At 36.5% G+C, this 18310-nt stretch overlaps 3 protein-coding genes across 5 annotated transcripts in view; 1 reads left to right on the forward strand and 2 right to left on the reverse strand.

The window, feature by feature from the left end:
* The first annotated feature begins 2103 nt into the window (after positions 1-2103).
* The window catches only part of cpx (synaptic transmission protein complexin), a 171658-nt gene continuing 155451 nt past the window's right edge, over positions 2104-18310 (forward strand). The window contains exon 1 of the mRNA XM_028301831.1: positions 2104-2194. Within this exon, the coding sequence (XP_028157632.1) occupies positions 2140-2194 (55 nt within the window). The 5' untranslated portion in view covers positions 2104-2139. The remainder of the gene's footprint in view (positions 2195-18310) is intronic.
* Positions 4851-6528, reverse strand: LOC114350874 (uncharacterized). Its single transcript, XM_028301830.1, has 2 exons — positions 6211-6528; positions 4851-5199 (listed from the first exon to the last, which is right to left on the reverse strand). Exons 1-2 carry the CDS (start codon positions 6325-6327, stop codon positions 4888-4890), a joined length of 429 nt encoding a protein of 142 aa, XP_028157631.1. The 5' UTR covers positions 6328-6528; the 3' UTR covers positions 4851-4887.
* On the reverse strand, positions 13037-18142 carry LOC114350872 (uncharacterized). Of its 3 annotated transcripts, none has more exons than XM_028301823.1 (3): positions 18056-18142; positions 15396-15580; positions 13037-14020 (listed from the first exon to the last, which is right to left on the reverse strand). In XM_028301823.1, the coding sequence occupies exons 1-3, from the start codon at positions 18126-18128 to the stop codon at positions 13103-13105; spliced, it is 1176 nt and encodes a 391-aa protein (XP_028157624.1). In that variant the 5' UTR covers positions 18129-18142; the 3' UTR covers positions 13037-13102. The 3 variants fall into 3 exon arrangements, with proteins under 3 accessions (XP_028157624.1, XP_028157625.1, XP_028157626.1); XM_028301824.1 differs by lacking the exon at positions 18056-18142 and adding an exon at positions 17308-17487; XM_028301825.1 differs by lacking the exon at positions 18056-18142 and adding an exon at positions 16668-16747.

The following is an 18310-nucleotide window of genomic DNA, read 5'->3' on the forward strand; positions in this document are numbered from 1 at the left end:
GGTCCTAACCAAACAAGGTTTACTGTACAATAACTAAATAAGAACCTCCTTTTTTTAAGTCGGTTAAAAACGGCTATACTTACTCACTCATCTAATGGAAGGTTAAAACAATTCTTCTGGGTTAATGCTTCAGTTATAAAACTTAACGGCACTAAACTCTTTTGAGTCAAAGTAGCCGAGTTAGTTAAAAGTTAATTAACTTAAAATGGTCGTTAACTTGAAAAGTATAAGGTAATTAACTAGGTAAGTTCTTTGTAAGGTAGATTGTTATTTTAAATAATTATCTCTATACTAATATTATAAAGAAGAAAGATTTATAATGTTTGTAACGAATAAATTCAAAAACTGTTGGACCGATTTGAAAAATTATTTCACCATTTAATCCATATAATTTTTGCTCATTGTTTATAAGATCGTCTATTTAATCTGTCCATGTCCATGATAAGAAGTAGGTAAACTAAGTCATTAATAACCTCCTCCTTTTTTGAAGTCGGTTAAAAACAGCAGTACTTAACGTATACATATAAATTTTGAAACGAATCATGTTGTGTTTAAAAATGTATTACCTGTTTATAAATTCATTACTTTAAAAAAAATCTGGTGTGTACAGACGACAGCAGATAAAGTTGTGGGTGGCATCTTACTGTAATCTGTCTACACGATACTTTTACATCTACACTATATTACAAAGAGGAAAGATTTGACTGATAGTTTGTTTGCATTGAATAGGCTCCAAAACTACTGGGCTGATTTGGAAAATTCTTTTACCATTAGAATCCTACATTATTTCTGATGTACTTAGGCGGTACGAAATTCGCCGGGACAGGTAGTAGTTACAATTTTGCAACAAAAAAATGTGTTGATGTTCGGTCCTCTGTACTGTCATTCTATTAATTTTAAATCCACCTGATACCTCCAAGAACAAATCTCATTAAAACGGACCTCTCAACATCGACCGCTAAGTGGCGGTGCGAAAGAAATTTATGCCAATGGGGAAAAAGGCCGGATTATAAAGGCATCAATTATCGAGGCAGCTATTAGACTGCTAAGCCGATTGCCCGGATATTGGTACAGTTCATCGAGATTGCTATGAGACTTAAAGTTTTGCGTTTTATTGCCGCAGATAAAGCAATACTGAGATGGTGCCTTTGTGAGATTAAGTATTGTGAACTTCTAGTAGAATTGATTTTGAGATGCAAATGTTTTTATTTGTTTTTCATTTGATAACGTCGTCTGGATTAATTACTACGACAAAAAATACAAAACCATCTGTTTGAACTGTACATAATTTACGAGTATGTACTTAATTACAAGCTTTTTATTACTTTCACATGTCTGGTGTCTGTCGTCAAATCTTGCAACTTAAAATTGGCCCACTTCCCGGTTTCCTATTGAGCTGAAATTTTGCATACATGTGTAAGTCCGATGACAATGCAATATTATGGTACCATTGAGCTGGTCTGATGATGGAGTCGGGAGGTGGCCATAGGAACTCCTAAACAAAACGGCGGAAACTCATCGAGTTTGGGTTCGTTGGATTTGTCTTTTCGAGCACTTTAGTGTTAGATAACGTCCAGGGTCCTGAGATTAAGATATAACTAAAAAGTGTAAAATAAAATTATAATAAAAATAAACTTTTTTAAAAACAAGCTTTTATTCTGAATTTCGAAAGCTTGTAGCGCAAACAGAGAAAAAGAGGAATAAATTCCATGCGCGATACAAACTTTCGAAATTCAGAATAAAAGCTTGTTTTTAAAAAAGTTTATTTTTATTATAATTTTCATCATCATCATCATTTCTGCCAATTACAGTTAGCTGCTGGATAACTTTTTGCAATACAGCCTAATCAATCCAAAAAAATTAAGATTTATTATCTTCTTGAAGTTATCAAACCATTGGACTTCTTTAAATAATGAGAATGTGAATAAGTGACATAAAAAATAGATCTTTTTAATTTTTTTACTTGTATGCGTCTGTGAATACAGTGTTGAATAACTAGGTATACTATTTCTGAGTGTCTTCCCTGTCCCTTAAAATTTACAACACATTGTTAGCTAAATACTTCATTGCTGTAATTAAATCAATATGAAAACTTTTCGTTTCTTTGTTCCAGTTGTTAAGGACTAGGAAGTAAGCAAGATGGCGGCGTTCGTAGCAAAGCAAATGGTGGGCAACAAACTAAGCGCCGTTAAAGGTAAGATTTTGATATTTTCTGTAGGAGTAAGTCAACAGAATGTTCAAATATATGAATAACGGGACTGTTCCCACCTCTCGATCCCACAGCTGCAACTCCTGTGTAGCCAGGATCTACAGTTTGACGGAAAGTAATATCTAAACCGTAGAAGGCCAAGTGTGTAGCAGGAAAAAATCTGTCTTTTAACATGCAACAGATTCATCCGGAGAAATCACCATAAAAATGTTGTGTTTTTCCAATCAATGTATCTCACCTGTAAATGTAAGTCAGAACCTCTGGGTAAAAATTATAGGCTAATTCTTTCACTATTTTACCTAATTGGTCGGGTATAAGAGTAGTAGGAATTTTGTACAATAACTACACTTCTTAGTGGTAATATCTGTCTGTTTCTGTAACCAGTTTCAGGTAAATTTTCTGGAAAATCTCAAATATCTTTTACCTTTCGACACAAAATTCGTCATCCAAACGCCTCAAACGGCAAACTTTGAGCCCTCAAAAAACACTAATTGGTCAAATCGTCCAAAACCACGATTGCCCCAATGACCGCCACATTCCAACTGCAAAAATGACCACCTACCGTGACACCGCGTCAATTTACAAATCGTATTTAACAAAGTTGGTTTCCAAAGCGATTATCGCTCGAATTGTATCGTTTACGGTTCATAATACAGGTGCAACAAAAGTCGTGTCGACAGTCGCTTAACGACCCCGTGCCTTATTCTTATTGGGCCAATAAGCGAGTATTATGATACCTGCCCGACTCGATTTAAAAGAAAATCGCTATGATCGGCAGCAGGAGTGATGTCTCGATTTATTTCGTATTCTTCGAATGTAGATACAGCGTTTTTATCGGCAGTAAAATCGCATTTCAACATGTCTGCTACGGTTTGCGTACCTCATATGATTTAGACACACATTTTTCTACGTGAGCATAAATCGAGACGCTGTTATATTTATGTTTTATATTAAGGTATATTGCATGATGTTTTAGTAGAGTTTAAGTATATTTAGATCAATGGAAAGACGACTTCAAGAAGATAACTGGTAGATAAAAGTGGGAAATTGTCTTCCAATCCAATTTACAGGCTTCTTATTGGAAGGAACAAAAATATACCCTACTAATAATAAATGCCAAAGTTTGTGTGAATGTGTCGATATATTCCGTATGTTTGTTACACTTTTAAACTAAAACTACTGAACGGATTTTGATGAAATTTTACAGTATTATTGTTCATACATCAGAATAACATACAAACTATAATTTATAATGATCTCTGATAAATTGGCAAGAAGGTAATAAATTATACTAAAATAAACACCCAGCGTTTTATACAAAATCTGTAAAAAGCCGTCATCCCAAACCACAGCGACGGCAATTAATTTGATCTGCAATTAACAAAGAGTTCTCTCATCCGGCAATAAATAAAAAAGATTTCGCCGACTCCCCACCTCCCCAACTCCCCACTTCCATCTCCCCGCTTAGCGTTTACCGCAGATTTCCCATGGGCCGCGAAATACGCTGTCGCGAATTTAAGTTATAAGCATAACATCGGACTAATTAAGATGATATTTTTATTTATCGTTTATATTAATTATATTTTACGACAAAAATATAACGGACAGGTTGCCAAAAATTGTTATTGGATTTTTGAACACTTATAAAATTTAGAGAATTTGTGCTCTTTATTTAATTACTTTCTCTTTGATGGTAGGTACATAATTTGAAATATTTTAAGTTCAATACAAGTTTTACAATAATCTATTTTTTACTTGACTGCACCAGAAGGATGGTTATGTTTTTTTAGATAGGTACCTACTTAATTCCTGATCAGGGTTCTGTTTCTTCTGGGGTGGGTATATTATAGCATAAATTAATAATACAATTAAATTTTAATACATTTACTTTATTTAATATTTCATTAATTTGTAAAGACTAATTATAGTTAAAATAATCTTAATAATCTATTAAAAGTATTAAAGCGAAGAAAATGGAAGACATACGATTTAGATAAAGGAAAATATTGCAATACATTATTTACATTTCACATTATTATCACTTATCAATATTAAATCACGATTAGGTATCCAATTTATAAAATCTTACAATAATTATTAAATAAACTTATTTCTATAAACCTCAATATTTTACTGGTCTTTTATTGCATTATTTGAAAACTCAACCTGACCCTCTGAACCAGGTATAGATACAGTCAGTATCAAATATTTCGTGACACCCAAAGTAGCCAAAAAGTTCGCAACACGTCTTTGTTACAAATGGAATAAGGTTGTGTTCTAAACTTGGCCACTTTGGGTGTCACGAACTATTTGACGCTGACTGTACTGGGTCAATACTCGAGTAGAACAGCTATAGTCTGGTCTGCGAGCACGTAGAATTTTGTCCAATGACCCCAAGCTACCCATCCTTATCGCTCGCGCGTAATTATGTTGCTGTCGCGCTCGCACACTCACTGCGGCCGCCGGTCGCACGCGGTAATTACGCGCGAGCGATAAGGATGGGTAGCTTGGGGTCATTGAACAAAATTCTACGTGCTCACAGACCGGGCTTTACACACTTTGCATACAAGCACCACAGTTTAAAAATATGTTTTCTAACTGGCCGTTTACAAAAACACCTTCACGCCTTTTAAAAATAACAAAAAAGCTACTGTAATCCAAATTCAAAATTCAAATCCTCAGATATCCATTTCCATGGAATACTCCTTGTTATGAAACAGACTAACCAAAACCTTCTTTCTCATTCCCTCGCCCTCTGCTGGGCTATACCCGTCCCGCTCGCACTCCGTGACGTATGCTCTCTTAATCTTCTCTCCCGAGTCAGGGATGAGGATCTGCTTTCTCTTTCTGGCCTTTCTGCTCCTGTCAGACGATCGCTGAGTGTAATCGTAGTTCTCTTTGTTTGACTCATCCAGGCTTAAAGGCGAGTGGAAGAGTTTCTTGCTTATGGGATGCATGTTGGGCTTTCTTACTGGCGAGTCCGTTTCCATCTGGAATGAAAGAAAGTTATGTTTAGAATTTGTTAATACGTGACTATTCCCATCTCTCGTTCCCACTGATGCAACTCCTGTGTAGCCAGAATCTACAGCTTGACCACCAATAAAAACCCAACCAGTGTAGGACAGTTTGTAATTAATCAAAAGAACATAGGAGGAGTTCGAAGTTATGGTTCGTCTTCTCTCCATTGTAAAGCGGATGACAGGTGACAAAAAAGTTTTGTATATTGTAGGTGTAAATTATTTTTAATCCTAAATGAAGGGATGTACATAACAAACCGTAGTTTATATTTTTTATTGTTTTAAGAACTAGAGTAACAGTAGCTACCAGAGCAATTACTTATACCTAAGGTCTAAAGACGTTTAGTTTCCAAAACCAATTTGAAATGAAGGCCAAATAAGCCTACAATAGACCCGAATACTATTATAAATAATCGAAAATAACTGTGCCAATAGAAATATTGCCCCAAATAAAGCAGGTTGATTCCGGGAAGGCAAATCCCACGGCTATTGTGGACTAAAATACCAACTACCTGCTCCTTTTGAGCCCGTAAGTTCTTGGGTCAAAGAAATAAGAACTATAATGGAAACTATTTGCTAATTATTACTTGTATGTAACGGGATGCATGGGTTTTGAGGACTGTTTAATAGGTAGGACTTAAACTACCTGTCTTGAAAACATATCTTTGCTTCAAGTTTTTTTGTAAAAATGTAGTTTAATTTTTACCAGTTTACTCCTAATACTCGTAATTAAAAGTTTATAAGCTATTTAGCAAACCTATAAGGTTATTGTGGACTTATTTATTTCTCCCCATAAACATACCTAAGTACGTTTGAGTTTACAAATCTACAACTTTAGAAATGATAGGATTTCCTTATAAAAAAAATTTTCAAATTAGATTTTTTGACTAACACAAAATGACCATCAACTAAAATGAGCTTGTCAAACCAAAAAAAATATCAATAAGTATCTATCACAAATAATTATAAAACAAAAATGCTTACCCTTTCAGTGTCAGGCGTGAAATCCACCGAATTGTTCAGGATATTGTTTGTAATTAACACTGTTAAGGCTTCTCTCGTCACTGTGTTCACTGGGGTTGAAAACGCTGTAGCAGCCATCTTGTTTCGGAGAGTCGATACGTGTGCGCGCGGCGGAGGTTGGTTGTGTACTGACGTCGGAGGCAGCTGAGACGGCGCAAGCGCCGGTGGGCGGTTGGATTTGTCAGTGTGGGGATGAGATAAAGATATTGGAACAAAAGAGATGTGGGCGTAGAATTATAACAATATAGATAAGAAAACCTTCAACACTATAATTTCTAACTACTGTCCCTGGGTTGTTTGTAAGACGTGGCTTTCTAGTCCAAACTAAAAAAACGCCTAAACTGTTTCAGTTGTTAATTAAAGTATGATTAATATGTGTACTTGTTTCGGAAAATCTACAATACAGCAGGACCGAATTTTGCGGGACTTTAATCGGCAAATAGCTGATATTAGCCCGTCTAGTATTAGAAAACGAATACGCATTAAATAAGCCCTAGTTATACAAATCCGTCACAGACCAACATCAACTTCAGCACTACATCTTTTGGCGAAATAAGAAAATTTATGAATACGAGATAATGTATTAACAAGCCAAACACCTTTATTTCATTTCATATTAAATATCAATTTGGATCTAATTCTATCAAAATCTTTATCATCAATTACTACCGATAAACGTTCAAGTCTTTAAATAGTTTTATGGTTAAACACATAAAATGTCAATTTAATACAATAATAGCTACTTCAATTAACGAAATATTTGGAATTTTGCGTTCGGCAGTAAATATTGGTCGTCAGTTCAGTGACATGATAAATATTGAATATTGAACATATTGGAATTTTAGTTTGCTCAGCGTAAATAAGTGCACTCTGTTCGTGCCATCATTGGGACGATAAAATTCAGCTGAAAATATGTAAGTCTATGAGTTTTAGGGGTAGCTGTTTTATTTTGAATCCTGATAATATGTGTGAAATCGCATGAAATCAACCTGAAGACAAATCAATTGGTCTCCAATTTACATTTCAAGGTGTGTGTTGTCTCTGCTTCCAAATGACTACCTTATTTCTTCGTAGGTTTAGAGTTTTGCCTATTCTAATTTAAAATTTTATGCGTGACCAAACCATTAAGTACTTTCTTAGCGATTAATTGCATGTATATGTACCTACTTAGTGTTCTGTATTTTTTGTTTAATATACCTAATGTTAAATTTGGAAAATCGTTGAAACATCACGTTACGTAAAGATGTCCAACATTGAACCGTCCCAACTACGACATTGTCAGGAGGGCGCTAATGTCAATACTGGATTATTAGTTCCGATTATGACATTTTTCTTTTTTTTTTATGCATAACAAGGCAGGTATTTGACCACAATCGCACCTGATGTTAAGTGGGATGCAGTCTAGGATGGTACATATCTGCCCTGTAAGTGCTTATTCACTCTCGCCTTGAAGAGGCCCGGATTATAGTTTTCGGGAAAGACAGCAGCAGGCAACGAATTCCAGTCCCTAGCTGTTCGCATTATAAAAGAGTCATCGAAACGCTTAGTGCGAGCTGGTGGAATGTCAACAATATAGGGATGGTACGCTATCCTGCGTCTGGTTCTCCGATGATGGAAGGGGGCTGGTGGAATTAATTCGTGTAATTCTTTCGCACATTCTCCGAAGTGTAGCCTGTAGAAAACCGATAGGGATGCTACCTTACGGCGATGGTCAAGTTCCTGGAGCGCTTCTTTAACAAGGGTAGGGCTGTCGATAAGTCTTCTGGCACGCCTTTCCACCGAATCCAAAGCAGCCAAATGTTTCTTGGCAGAGCCATCCCAAAGGTGGCAGCAGTATTCCATGCAAGGTCGGATCTGTGCTTTATAAAGCTGCAGCCTTTGCTTCTTGGAGAAGACTTCACATTATGACATTTACAGGAGGGCGCTCTATTAAAACGGGTACAACTAGCTAGCTAAGTGCTGCACGTGTGGATTGTTTGCAATGAATGCATTTGTTTCGTGAAACTAAGTAGGAAAGCGAGCGACCTGCTCGCTGCTTTTCTTATTAGTAAGTATTATTATAATGTTATTGTATTTAGCCGCCGGTGCCTTATCTTTTACTTTTGCCATCTCAATACAAATGAATACAATAGAATGCTCAGATAAAAAAAGAATTAAGACTTCTATATTCTTTAAATAATAATCGCACATTCTAAGCTTTCTTAGTTAGTACTATTGTACTTTTAAAATAGCCACATGCGTCATCCAGCTGAAAGATAAAGGTGCCACTTAATATATGAACTTGCAGAAATTCTTAGAAGTCAGATAAGCAATCGGAAAATGATGAACAAAAGGTTAAATATTAGCTTAAAGATTATTGTAAGGTCTAACAAAAATAATAATGGTTACATGTATAATCTAAATAACCCACTTACCTACTTTTTTATTTATTTATTTATTAGGTATATACAGTTGACAATCGAGTTTTATTAGTAGATACTTAAGTACACATGGTTAGTAGTTAAGAGCTAGATTGACAACCTAATTGTATACACACAGCATGATGAATAGCGACACAGAGTATAACAATGTTAAATTATAAAACAATAAAGTAATTTAAAGTTAAAGTTTCCGTTCTAATGGTTACCTTTGCGAGGCACCGAACTGAGTAAGTCTATCACTTGCCTACGAAATCTGTTGTGGTTTACGTCAAAGACATCTAAATCCTCTTCACGGCATGTCAGGTCGTCGTATAGACGACACATGCGCACCATTGGGTTGTAAAAGGAGGTGTTGTTTGTTAGCACTTGGAGTCGAAACGCTCGAGGATGTCTGGGATTGGGTCTGGCGTTAAAGTTTATATGTGATAGGAGATAAGGAGAGTCCAGATGGGAATGGACTATTTTGTGCAGATAGTATAGGTCCTGCTGTTGGCGACGGACACCCAGCGTATCCACCCGGAACTCAACCCTTCGATCATCGTAAGATGACAGTCTACGCCCATAGCCAAACTTAAAGGTTGCAATTTTAAGAGCCTTTTTTTGAACCCCTTCAATAGTATTAGAGTGAACCTGATAACAAGGCGACCACACAATAGAGCCATATTCCAGTATTGTTCTTATCAGTGTGTTAAAGAGGTAAATGAAACTGGATGGTTTACTGAATCCGAACGTCGATCTAGTGATGAAGCCAAGCATACGATATGCCCTGCCAACAATATGATCATAATGGTTTCGAAAAGTCATCTTTTCGTCGAACATGACGCCCAGGTCTTTTGCTAAGGTATTATACTGCAGAACTTGGTCATCTATTTTATACTGATACGCTACTTTCCTCTTTTTGTTAGTAAATGTGATGACAAAGCATTTGCTGATATTCAAAAACATGTAATTTTTCCTACACCATTCGGCTATTGCGTTTATATCTCTTTGCAATGCGTGGCAGTCAGATTCAGTTTTTATAATGTTGTAAACTTTAAGATCGTCGGCATAAAGCAAACATGGGCAGGACAAGTTTTGGGTAAGGTCGTTAATAAAGATGTTAAAGAATAAGGGTCCCAGGTGGGAGCCCTGAGGCACTCCAGATTTGATAGAAATAGACGAAGACTGGTGACCCTTGACTGTTACAAGTTGGCTACGGTTGAGAAGGTAATATTGTATCCAGCGCAGTAGACATCCATTAATACCAAAAGACTCAATCTTCCGACAGAGAATAGTGTGGTTCAATTCCTACTGTAAATATTGTGATGAATGTGATTGTGAATTCCTTTGTTTGTATGTATGCTATGTATTTAACGTCTATATATTATACAAATAGATCCCTTAAGTCAGACTTTATGAAAATAATTAAAATATTAAAAATAGTGCGTTAACTAATTTGTTCTTTAGCAGCAAATAAAAGGAAATTCTGTCAAATGTCATTTATTCTAAGATCATTAAGAATTATAATATTGTTGTCATATTAAATGTAAAAATTATCATTACAATAGTAATTATTATGAATGGAAATACATTTCTATAATAATGAAAACTGATTCGAAATTAAACTACTAATTCTAAAATTAAAATAATAAAAGCATAGTCGCTTTATCGCTTTAGTCAAATCATATAAAAAGTTGATTAAATCTTCCTGAATTTGTTCAATTCATTCATTTTAGCCAGGCTGGCGTCGAAAAACTCCTGGCTGCTGAAAGATATGGTTGCCACAACCTTTGGCGCCGGTCTGGTTACAGCTAAGGTCTCCACTGACCTGGATCTTTGTCCGTGCTGACTTTGAGAGTTGTAATACTTCACAAACTCCTCAACATTGGGAGTCAACGGCGAGTACGAGTTAGCCCTGGAGTTTGACGACGGCATTTCAAAAGATTTGAAGAACTCTTGAGTGGAACTGTACTTCCCGTCCTCAATGTTGCTTCTGTTTACATTCTCCTTGTTTTTCTTATTCTTTTTGCTTTTCTTCTTCGGACTGGAGGTGGCTGGTGGAACGCCAAGGAGCATCTTCAACTGGGCTGTTTCGTCCGAATTCATATTATCAGTCTCAATTACATTTTCACTGACTGTTGTAACCGCATCGCTCTTGATATCATCTTCAACTGAAGCGTCGAGGAAGCTAAAATGCGGTCTCTGTCCGTGATATTTCAATTCCGCAGCGATCTCCAACCTTTTTATGTATGTCGAGATGGTGTGGATCGATTCCTTGAGCTGACATCTCTGTACATACTCCTTGAAGCGTTCGAGGAACTGCCTCAAAGTGCATCGGTTGGTCTTGCAGTGTCTCCGGATGATTTGGCTGGTGTGGAGTATTTCGGCAGTAGTGACGCCGGTCTGTTTGATGTCGTTGAAGCCTTCAAGTTTGAAGATGCACTTCTCATTCTTGATAGATTCGAGTTTCTTTATGTAGTATGGGTCGATGGGTTCCTTGGAGTAGAGCTTGGGAAAATGCGTTTCGAGGAAGGGGGAGGTGGGGGGCGGGGTGAGGAACATGTTGAACTCGTGGTGACGGCTTATGGCGCGCTGCGATGAGGGGAGTTTGTCCTCCTGGAAAAAGATAAAAAAATTCATGGTTATTCCAGAGAACTGTCCGATTTTTTTGAGAAAATTGTGTCTTTGAAATGATGGCTTCAATTTTCTCCAAAAATTGGAGATAATATCATCATCATCTTACAATTTAATTCCAAAATGCTCAGTAATGCATTTAACCAGTTTCGATTCATGATGGACAAGTTTATCGCTAATGATTATTTTGGAACCGCACGTGCTGCCGTGGTTGATTANGGGAATGGACTATTTTGTGCAGATAGTATAGGTCCTGCTGTTGGCGACGGACACCCAGCGTATCCACCCGGAACTCAACCCTTCGATCATCGTAAGATGACAGTCTACGCCCATAGCCAAACTTAAAGGTTGCAATTTTAAGAGCCTTTTTTTGAACCCCTTCAATAGTATTAGAGTGAACCTGATAACAAGGCGACCACACAATAGAGCCATATTCCAGTATTGTTCTTATCAGTGTGTTAAAGAGGTAAATGAAACTGGATGGTTTACTGAATCCGAACGTCGATCTAGTGATGAAGCCAAGCATACGATATGCCCTGCCAACAATATGATCATAATGGTTTCGAAAAGTCATCTTTTCGTCGAACATGACGCCCAGGTCTTTTGCTAAGGTATTATACTGCAGAACTTGGTCATCTATTTTATACTGATACGCTACTTTCCTCTTTTTGTTAGTAAATGTGATGACAAAGCATTTGCTGATATTAAAAAACATGTAATTTTTCCTACACCATTCGGCTATTGCGTTTATATCTCTTTGCAATGCGTGGCAGTCAGATTCAGTTTTTATAATGTTGTAAACTTTAAGATCGTCGGCATAAAGCAAACATGGGCAGGCAAATTTCCGTGCTTTTAAGCGATTTTGTGAAAAATATTATTGGCAGGTAGTTGCTAATTGCTCATAAGATAGGCCCCCTTAATTTAATTTATTGTCCGTGGTGCATAATCTTTTCTTAAAGGTTTTAAACCTTTGTTTGTCACCTGTCATCCGCTTTGCAATGGAGGGAAGTCGAACCTTAATTTCGAACTCCTCCTATGTTCTTCTGATTAATTTCGTTGCGGGTCCAATGACAGTTTAACTTTCCCCCGGGACAAACTTGGCCTTCATTGGTTGGGTTTTTGTGGCGGTCAAGCTGTAGATCCTGGCTACACAGGAGTTGCAGTGGTGGGAACGAGAGGTGGGAATAGTCCCGTTTTAAACATGGGCAGGACAAGTTTTGGGTAAGGTCGTTAATAAAGATGTTAAAGAATAAGGGTCCCAGGTGGGAGCCCTGAGGCACTCCAGATTTGATAGAAATAGATGAAGACTGGTGACCCTTGACTGTTACAAGTTGGCTACGGTTGAGAAGGTAATATTGTATCCAGCGCAGTAGACATCCATTAATACCAAAAGACTCAATCTTCCGACAGAGAATAGTGTGGTTCAATTCCTACTGTAAATATTGTGATGAATGTGATTGTGAATTCCTTTGTTTGTATGTATGCTATGTATTTAACGTCTATATATTATACAAATAGATCCCTTAAGTCAGACTTTATGAAAATAATTAAAATATTAAAAATAGTGCGTTAACTAATTTGTTCTTTAGCAGCAAATAAAAGGAAATTCTGTCAAATGTCATTTATTCTAAGATCATTAAGAATTATAATATTGTTGTCATATTAAATGTAAAAATTATCATTACAATAGTAATTATTATGAATGGAAATACATTTCTATAATAATGAAAACTGATTCGAAATTAAACTACTAATTCTAAAATTAAAATAATAAAAGCATAGTCGCTTTATCGCTTTAGTCAAATCATATAAAAAGTTGATTAAATCTTCCTGAATTTGTTCAATTCATTCATTTTAGCCAGGCTGGCGTCGAAAAACTCCTGGCTGCTGAAAGATATGGTTGCCACAACCTTTGGCGCCGGTCTGGTTACAGCTAAGGTCTCCACTGACCTGGATCTTTGTCCGTGCTGACTTTGAGAGTTGTAATACTTCACAAACTCCTCAACATTGGGAGTCAACGGCGAGTACGAGTTAGCCCTGGAGTTTGACGACGGCATTTCAAAAGATTTGAAGAACTCTTGAGTGGAACTGTACTTCCCGTCCTCAATGTTGCTTCTGTTTACATTCTCCTTGTTTTTCTTATTCTTTTTGCTTTTCTTCTTCGGACTGGAGGTGGCTGGTGGAACGCCAAGGAGCATCTTCAACTGGGCTGTTTCGTCCGAATTCATATTATCAGTCTCAATTACATTTTCACTGACTGTTGTAACCGCATCGCTCTTGATATCATCTTCAACTGAAGCGTCGAGGAAGCTAAAATGCGGTCTCTGTCCGTGATATTTCAATTCCGCAGCGATCTCCAACCTTTTTATGTATGTCGAGATGGTGTGGATCGATTCCTTGAGCTGACATCTCTGTACATACTCCTTGAAGCGTTCGAGGAACTGCCTCAAAGTGCATCGGTTGGTCTTGCAGTGTCTCCGGATGATTTGGCTGGTGTGGAGTATTTCGGCAGTAGTGACGCCGGTCTGTTTGATGTCGTTGAAGCCTTCAAGTTTGAAGATGCACTTCTCATTCTTGATAGATTCGAGTTTCTTTATGTAGTATGGGTCGATGGGTTCTTTGGAGTAGAGCTTGGGAAAATGCGTTTCGAGGAAGGGGGAGGTGGGGGGCGGGGTGAGGAACATGTTGAACTCGTGGTGACGGCTTATGGCGCGCTGCGATGAGGGGAGTTTGTCCTCCTGGAAAAAGATAAAAAAATTCATGGTTATTCCAGAGAACTGTCCGATTTTTTTGAGAAAATTGTGTCTTTGAAATGATGGCTTCAATTTTCTCCAAAAATTGGAGATAATATCATCATCATCTTACAATTTAATTCCAAAATGCTCAGTAATGCATTTAACCAGTTTCGATTCATGATGGACAAGTTTATCGCTAATGATTATTTTGGAACCGCACGTGCTGCCGTGGTTGATTAGGGTCATTCCACCGGCCAAGAAAATCACGTGTCCGGGGCCAAAAAGTACCCGAATATCATAATATTTTAGTAACAAATATTTTTATCTAATAGTATAACTTTGGTTCTTGTTGTTAAACCACAGAGATAGTTAATAATAGTTAATTAAGTAATTTAAAAAAAATCGTAAGTCGTCAAAACTTGATTACCACGACGTGTCCGCGCTCCCGATTTCGGTCGCGCCAAAAAAACATAGCGGCGCACTGTTAAGACTTGGAGCGAGATCAAACACGAAGCTCAAGACCGAATGCGATGGAGGACTGTTGTGGACGCCTTCTGTCCCATATAGGAGACATAGGACATTGAGTCACTAATATTATATGTATAATGTATGTTTTTTACTCTTTTACGCAACAACTACTTAACAGATTTTATTGAAACTTTACAATATTGTCGTTTATACATCAAAATAACAAATGGCTAGTTATAATAACATTTATTTTACCATAACTTAAAAAAAACCTTAGAAAATAAAATATTTTGTTTTATTTTTGATTACTCTGACCCCCAACTTTGATTACCCCGACCATGAAAATTTTGATGTCGCATAACTTTTTATTTCTGCTTGCTACAGATGGGCCAATATAAAAAATATGCTCGTAATAATGTCTATTTTGAAATGTTTCACCTAAACTTACTCTAAATTAAAAAATAAAAAAGGTCGGGGTAATCAACAAAATAATCCAGATCCGGAGAATGACCGATTAAGAATGACACTCTTTTAGACCGTGACGTCAGAGTCACGGAGACTAGGTAGTACGAGTAAATTAATAGGCAAGTCTCATCAAACCTAAGCTCCTTCTAAGAATAATGCCGGCTTTAAAAAAATAGCTAGCAGTACCTGTACTAGCCAAAGATCACTTTGTAACCTTTCTTTGAGAAACTCACTTCCAGCAGTGAAATGACTCACCTGTTAGAATACGCTGGATGTACATCAAGAAGATAGCTGACAGCGGGTGACTGAAGAAAGCGGGAGATTGCGCTTTGATTGGAAAAGTTTTTAGTCTTGCAGTGGTCTGCCATAGGCTAAACTGACTTACCATCGTTTCTTGGGGAGGCTTAGGTTTATTTGTGGATTCTCATTGACTGGAAGGACTCACCATGGCCTCCAGATAGTGGTAGTAGTTGCAGACATCCTTGAACTTGTTGGCCTGTCCGCAGTACATCCACACGATGAAGGCGCGCCGGACGGTGGTGTTGGAGTAGGCCGGCGACGGCGGTTCCAGCAACGAGTGAGCGCCGTCATTGATGACGGTCAGCGACGAGTCTAGCATGGCCATTGTGGCTGGAATATGGACAAACAGACTAAGTTAATACTACTAAAGAAATTTCAATAGAAAAGTCTTAATTTTCTCGAGTGGCAACCACGAGCCGGAAGACGTAGTGTGGACAGGCCTCCCACAAGGTAGACCAACGATCTGTTTGGATGCGGGCGGCGCCGGACCGGTCTTTGTGGAAATCCTTGGGGGAGGCCTTTGTCCAGCGGTGGACGTCTTTCGGCTGAAACAAACGAAGTCTTAATTTTAGTTATAACAACTAAACTAATCTAAAAGGAAGAAACATGAATTTTCACTTTGAAAAATCTGTTGCTTCGACCGGAGTCGAACCCGCAACTATTTTGCCAGTGACTGTTCTAACCATTAAGCTACAGAGAGACGGGTTACCATGTCAAATTTTTAAGTGGTGGTTACATAATTACTCAATTCTCAATCTCTGTAGTTGAGTGGTTTAGACCAGTCGCTTGGCAAAAGAAACTTCGTGAGTTCACTTCCCGTCTAAAGCAATCCAAAAGTTCAAATGAAAAAATGAGAATATCATCTAGTCACATATTAAACAGGGTGACTAGATTGATAATGAAAATACTAAGCAAGATGTTAATTGTAATTTAATTTATTAGTACTTAATAGGGATTCGAACCCACGAATATTGGTTTGGTTTGGTTTGGCATGCAAAGAACGCTGTCATTCGTTTAGTTAATTGTAATTAATTGAATTAAAAAGTTGTAGATAATATCTACCAGTTAACCATGAGCAAGTCAATCAAATTAAAATGGACACAGCAAGTTGTGATGCTTTAATAATTGTCAACATTTTATGTCCCTTGAACACATTTTTGGTTACAGAGAAAAGACTAAATAAAATAGGCGTTTTCTCAAACCATGCCATAAATGCCATGAAAATTAAAACAATTGAATGATTAAGAATCGTAAATTTTGTTCAAACTTATCTCAGTCAAAAATCAAATAAGATTAAATCAACAAAATTGATAATGAAACGACACATTTTAGCACGTTTCATCTTCAAAAACCAAACACTTCGGATTATTATAATTAAGAATACACTTAAAGTAACTATTCTAGAATTAGGTATAACCTAATATTTACTGTTAACCTCACACTACAATAACGTACAAGACCACTTGCTTTCCAATTTAAATGAATAGCTCTAATTGCAATTGTCATTTACTAGTTTAAATCCAGTTTGGCCGGATATTTATACCTATTTCAAATATACCTACCTACGATGCAAAATACCCAAACGATTTCTTAATTTATAGAACTTATTGTTGCACAATTTAAGAAGGTATCTTAATCTTAATTTTCTGTAGGCTTCTGCAAAATAACTTTTTATTATTTTAACCGACTACAACAAAAGGAGGAAGTTCTCAATTCGGCTGGTATGATTTAAATGCTATAAACTTAAAATAAAATAGTGAATTTTTCGTCCACCTTGTTGGCTGATTTTAATTATGTGAGTAAAATAATAATTATACTAGTGTTACTGTATAAACGAAAGTCTGTTTATAGTTTACTATGAGCCACCATAACTGCAAATGGCTCAAGCGGATATTGTTACAGTGGCTCAAAAAACATTTCTCATTTTAGATCACATGCCTTAAAATTAAATTGTAAACTTACTTAGTAAATTTAAATGAATACTTACATGCAGTAAAAAACTTATTCGCTAATTATCTCCAAAACGATTCTATCTTGGTAGAAAGAAAATGACTTACCTTTTGTCAAATAATAAACTCACTATTAGCAACTTATGTAAACACCAAATGCACAACTAGTGCTAATTAATTTCTAAAACATTGTCAATTAATATAAAATATGCAACGTAGTTTTTAAACGTTAAAATTTTAAACGGCCGCTCTTCACCCGAGCTCTGTCCTAAGTATTAGAACCCAATAGTCGTTTCATTTTTAAATTTACGTCAAAAACATAATCGAACTACCCTCCGTAATGGAAATGTAGTCGACCAGTTGTTGTGTACCCTCCGTTTACAATACATCATTCAAATTCAAACTAAGTGCGTTCCTTTCAACATAAATATGGATACCAACGATGCCTACGTTTCAATTTACACGTACTAAAAAACCATAAATCTGTGATTATGTCTGTAGGTTAATATGTTTTTCTAAATTATGAATGTAATGATTTGTAGCTAATATACATTTTAAGAAACAGAAAAAATATAATTAGAAGACATAATATTGTTAATTTTGCGCTGGGCGTTCCAATTCACGCTATACTTAGTTTATATTGTAATTACATTCGGTTAATAGATTGCGAAGTTATTATTACATATTTATTTACTTAGATAGTGTCTGCGAATATAACTAAAATTAGTTAATTTTTATATTAATTGTGGCCGAATTATATTTACGAGATTTGTTCAATTAATTATTGTCTATGGTGCATTAGTCCAAAGATATAAAATCATATGGTTTAATCGTGAGGAAAAAATAATTTACTTACCGCTGGGTAAGCCAAATTGTAAGCGACCGTCTTTTCTCTTCTCATAATCGTGAACATCGAGAACATCACTCATCGTGAATAATCGTGATTCACAACTGACTGAGAAGAGAGACGTAAGGCATAAAGTAATTGCACTTTAAAATACCTCTTTTGTAATTTCGCAATATATTCATTACCTTATGACATTTAAGCTTGTGCAAATAATCATTAATTAACATGAACTATTATGACGTTTATTGAAAACAAAAGTGCGTC

This window comes from Ostrinia furnacalis, unplaced genomic scaffold (genome assembly GCF_004193835.3).
Source record: "Ostrinia furnacalis isolate ACB-3 unplaced genomic scaffold, ASM419383v2 OfSCF0995, whole genome shotgun sequence".
In the NCBI taxonomy this organism is placed as follows: Eukaryota; Metazoa; Arthropoda; class Insecta; order Lepidoptera; family Crambidae; genus Ostrinia; species Ostrinia furnacalis.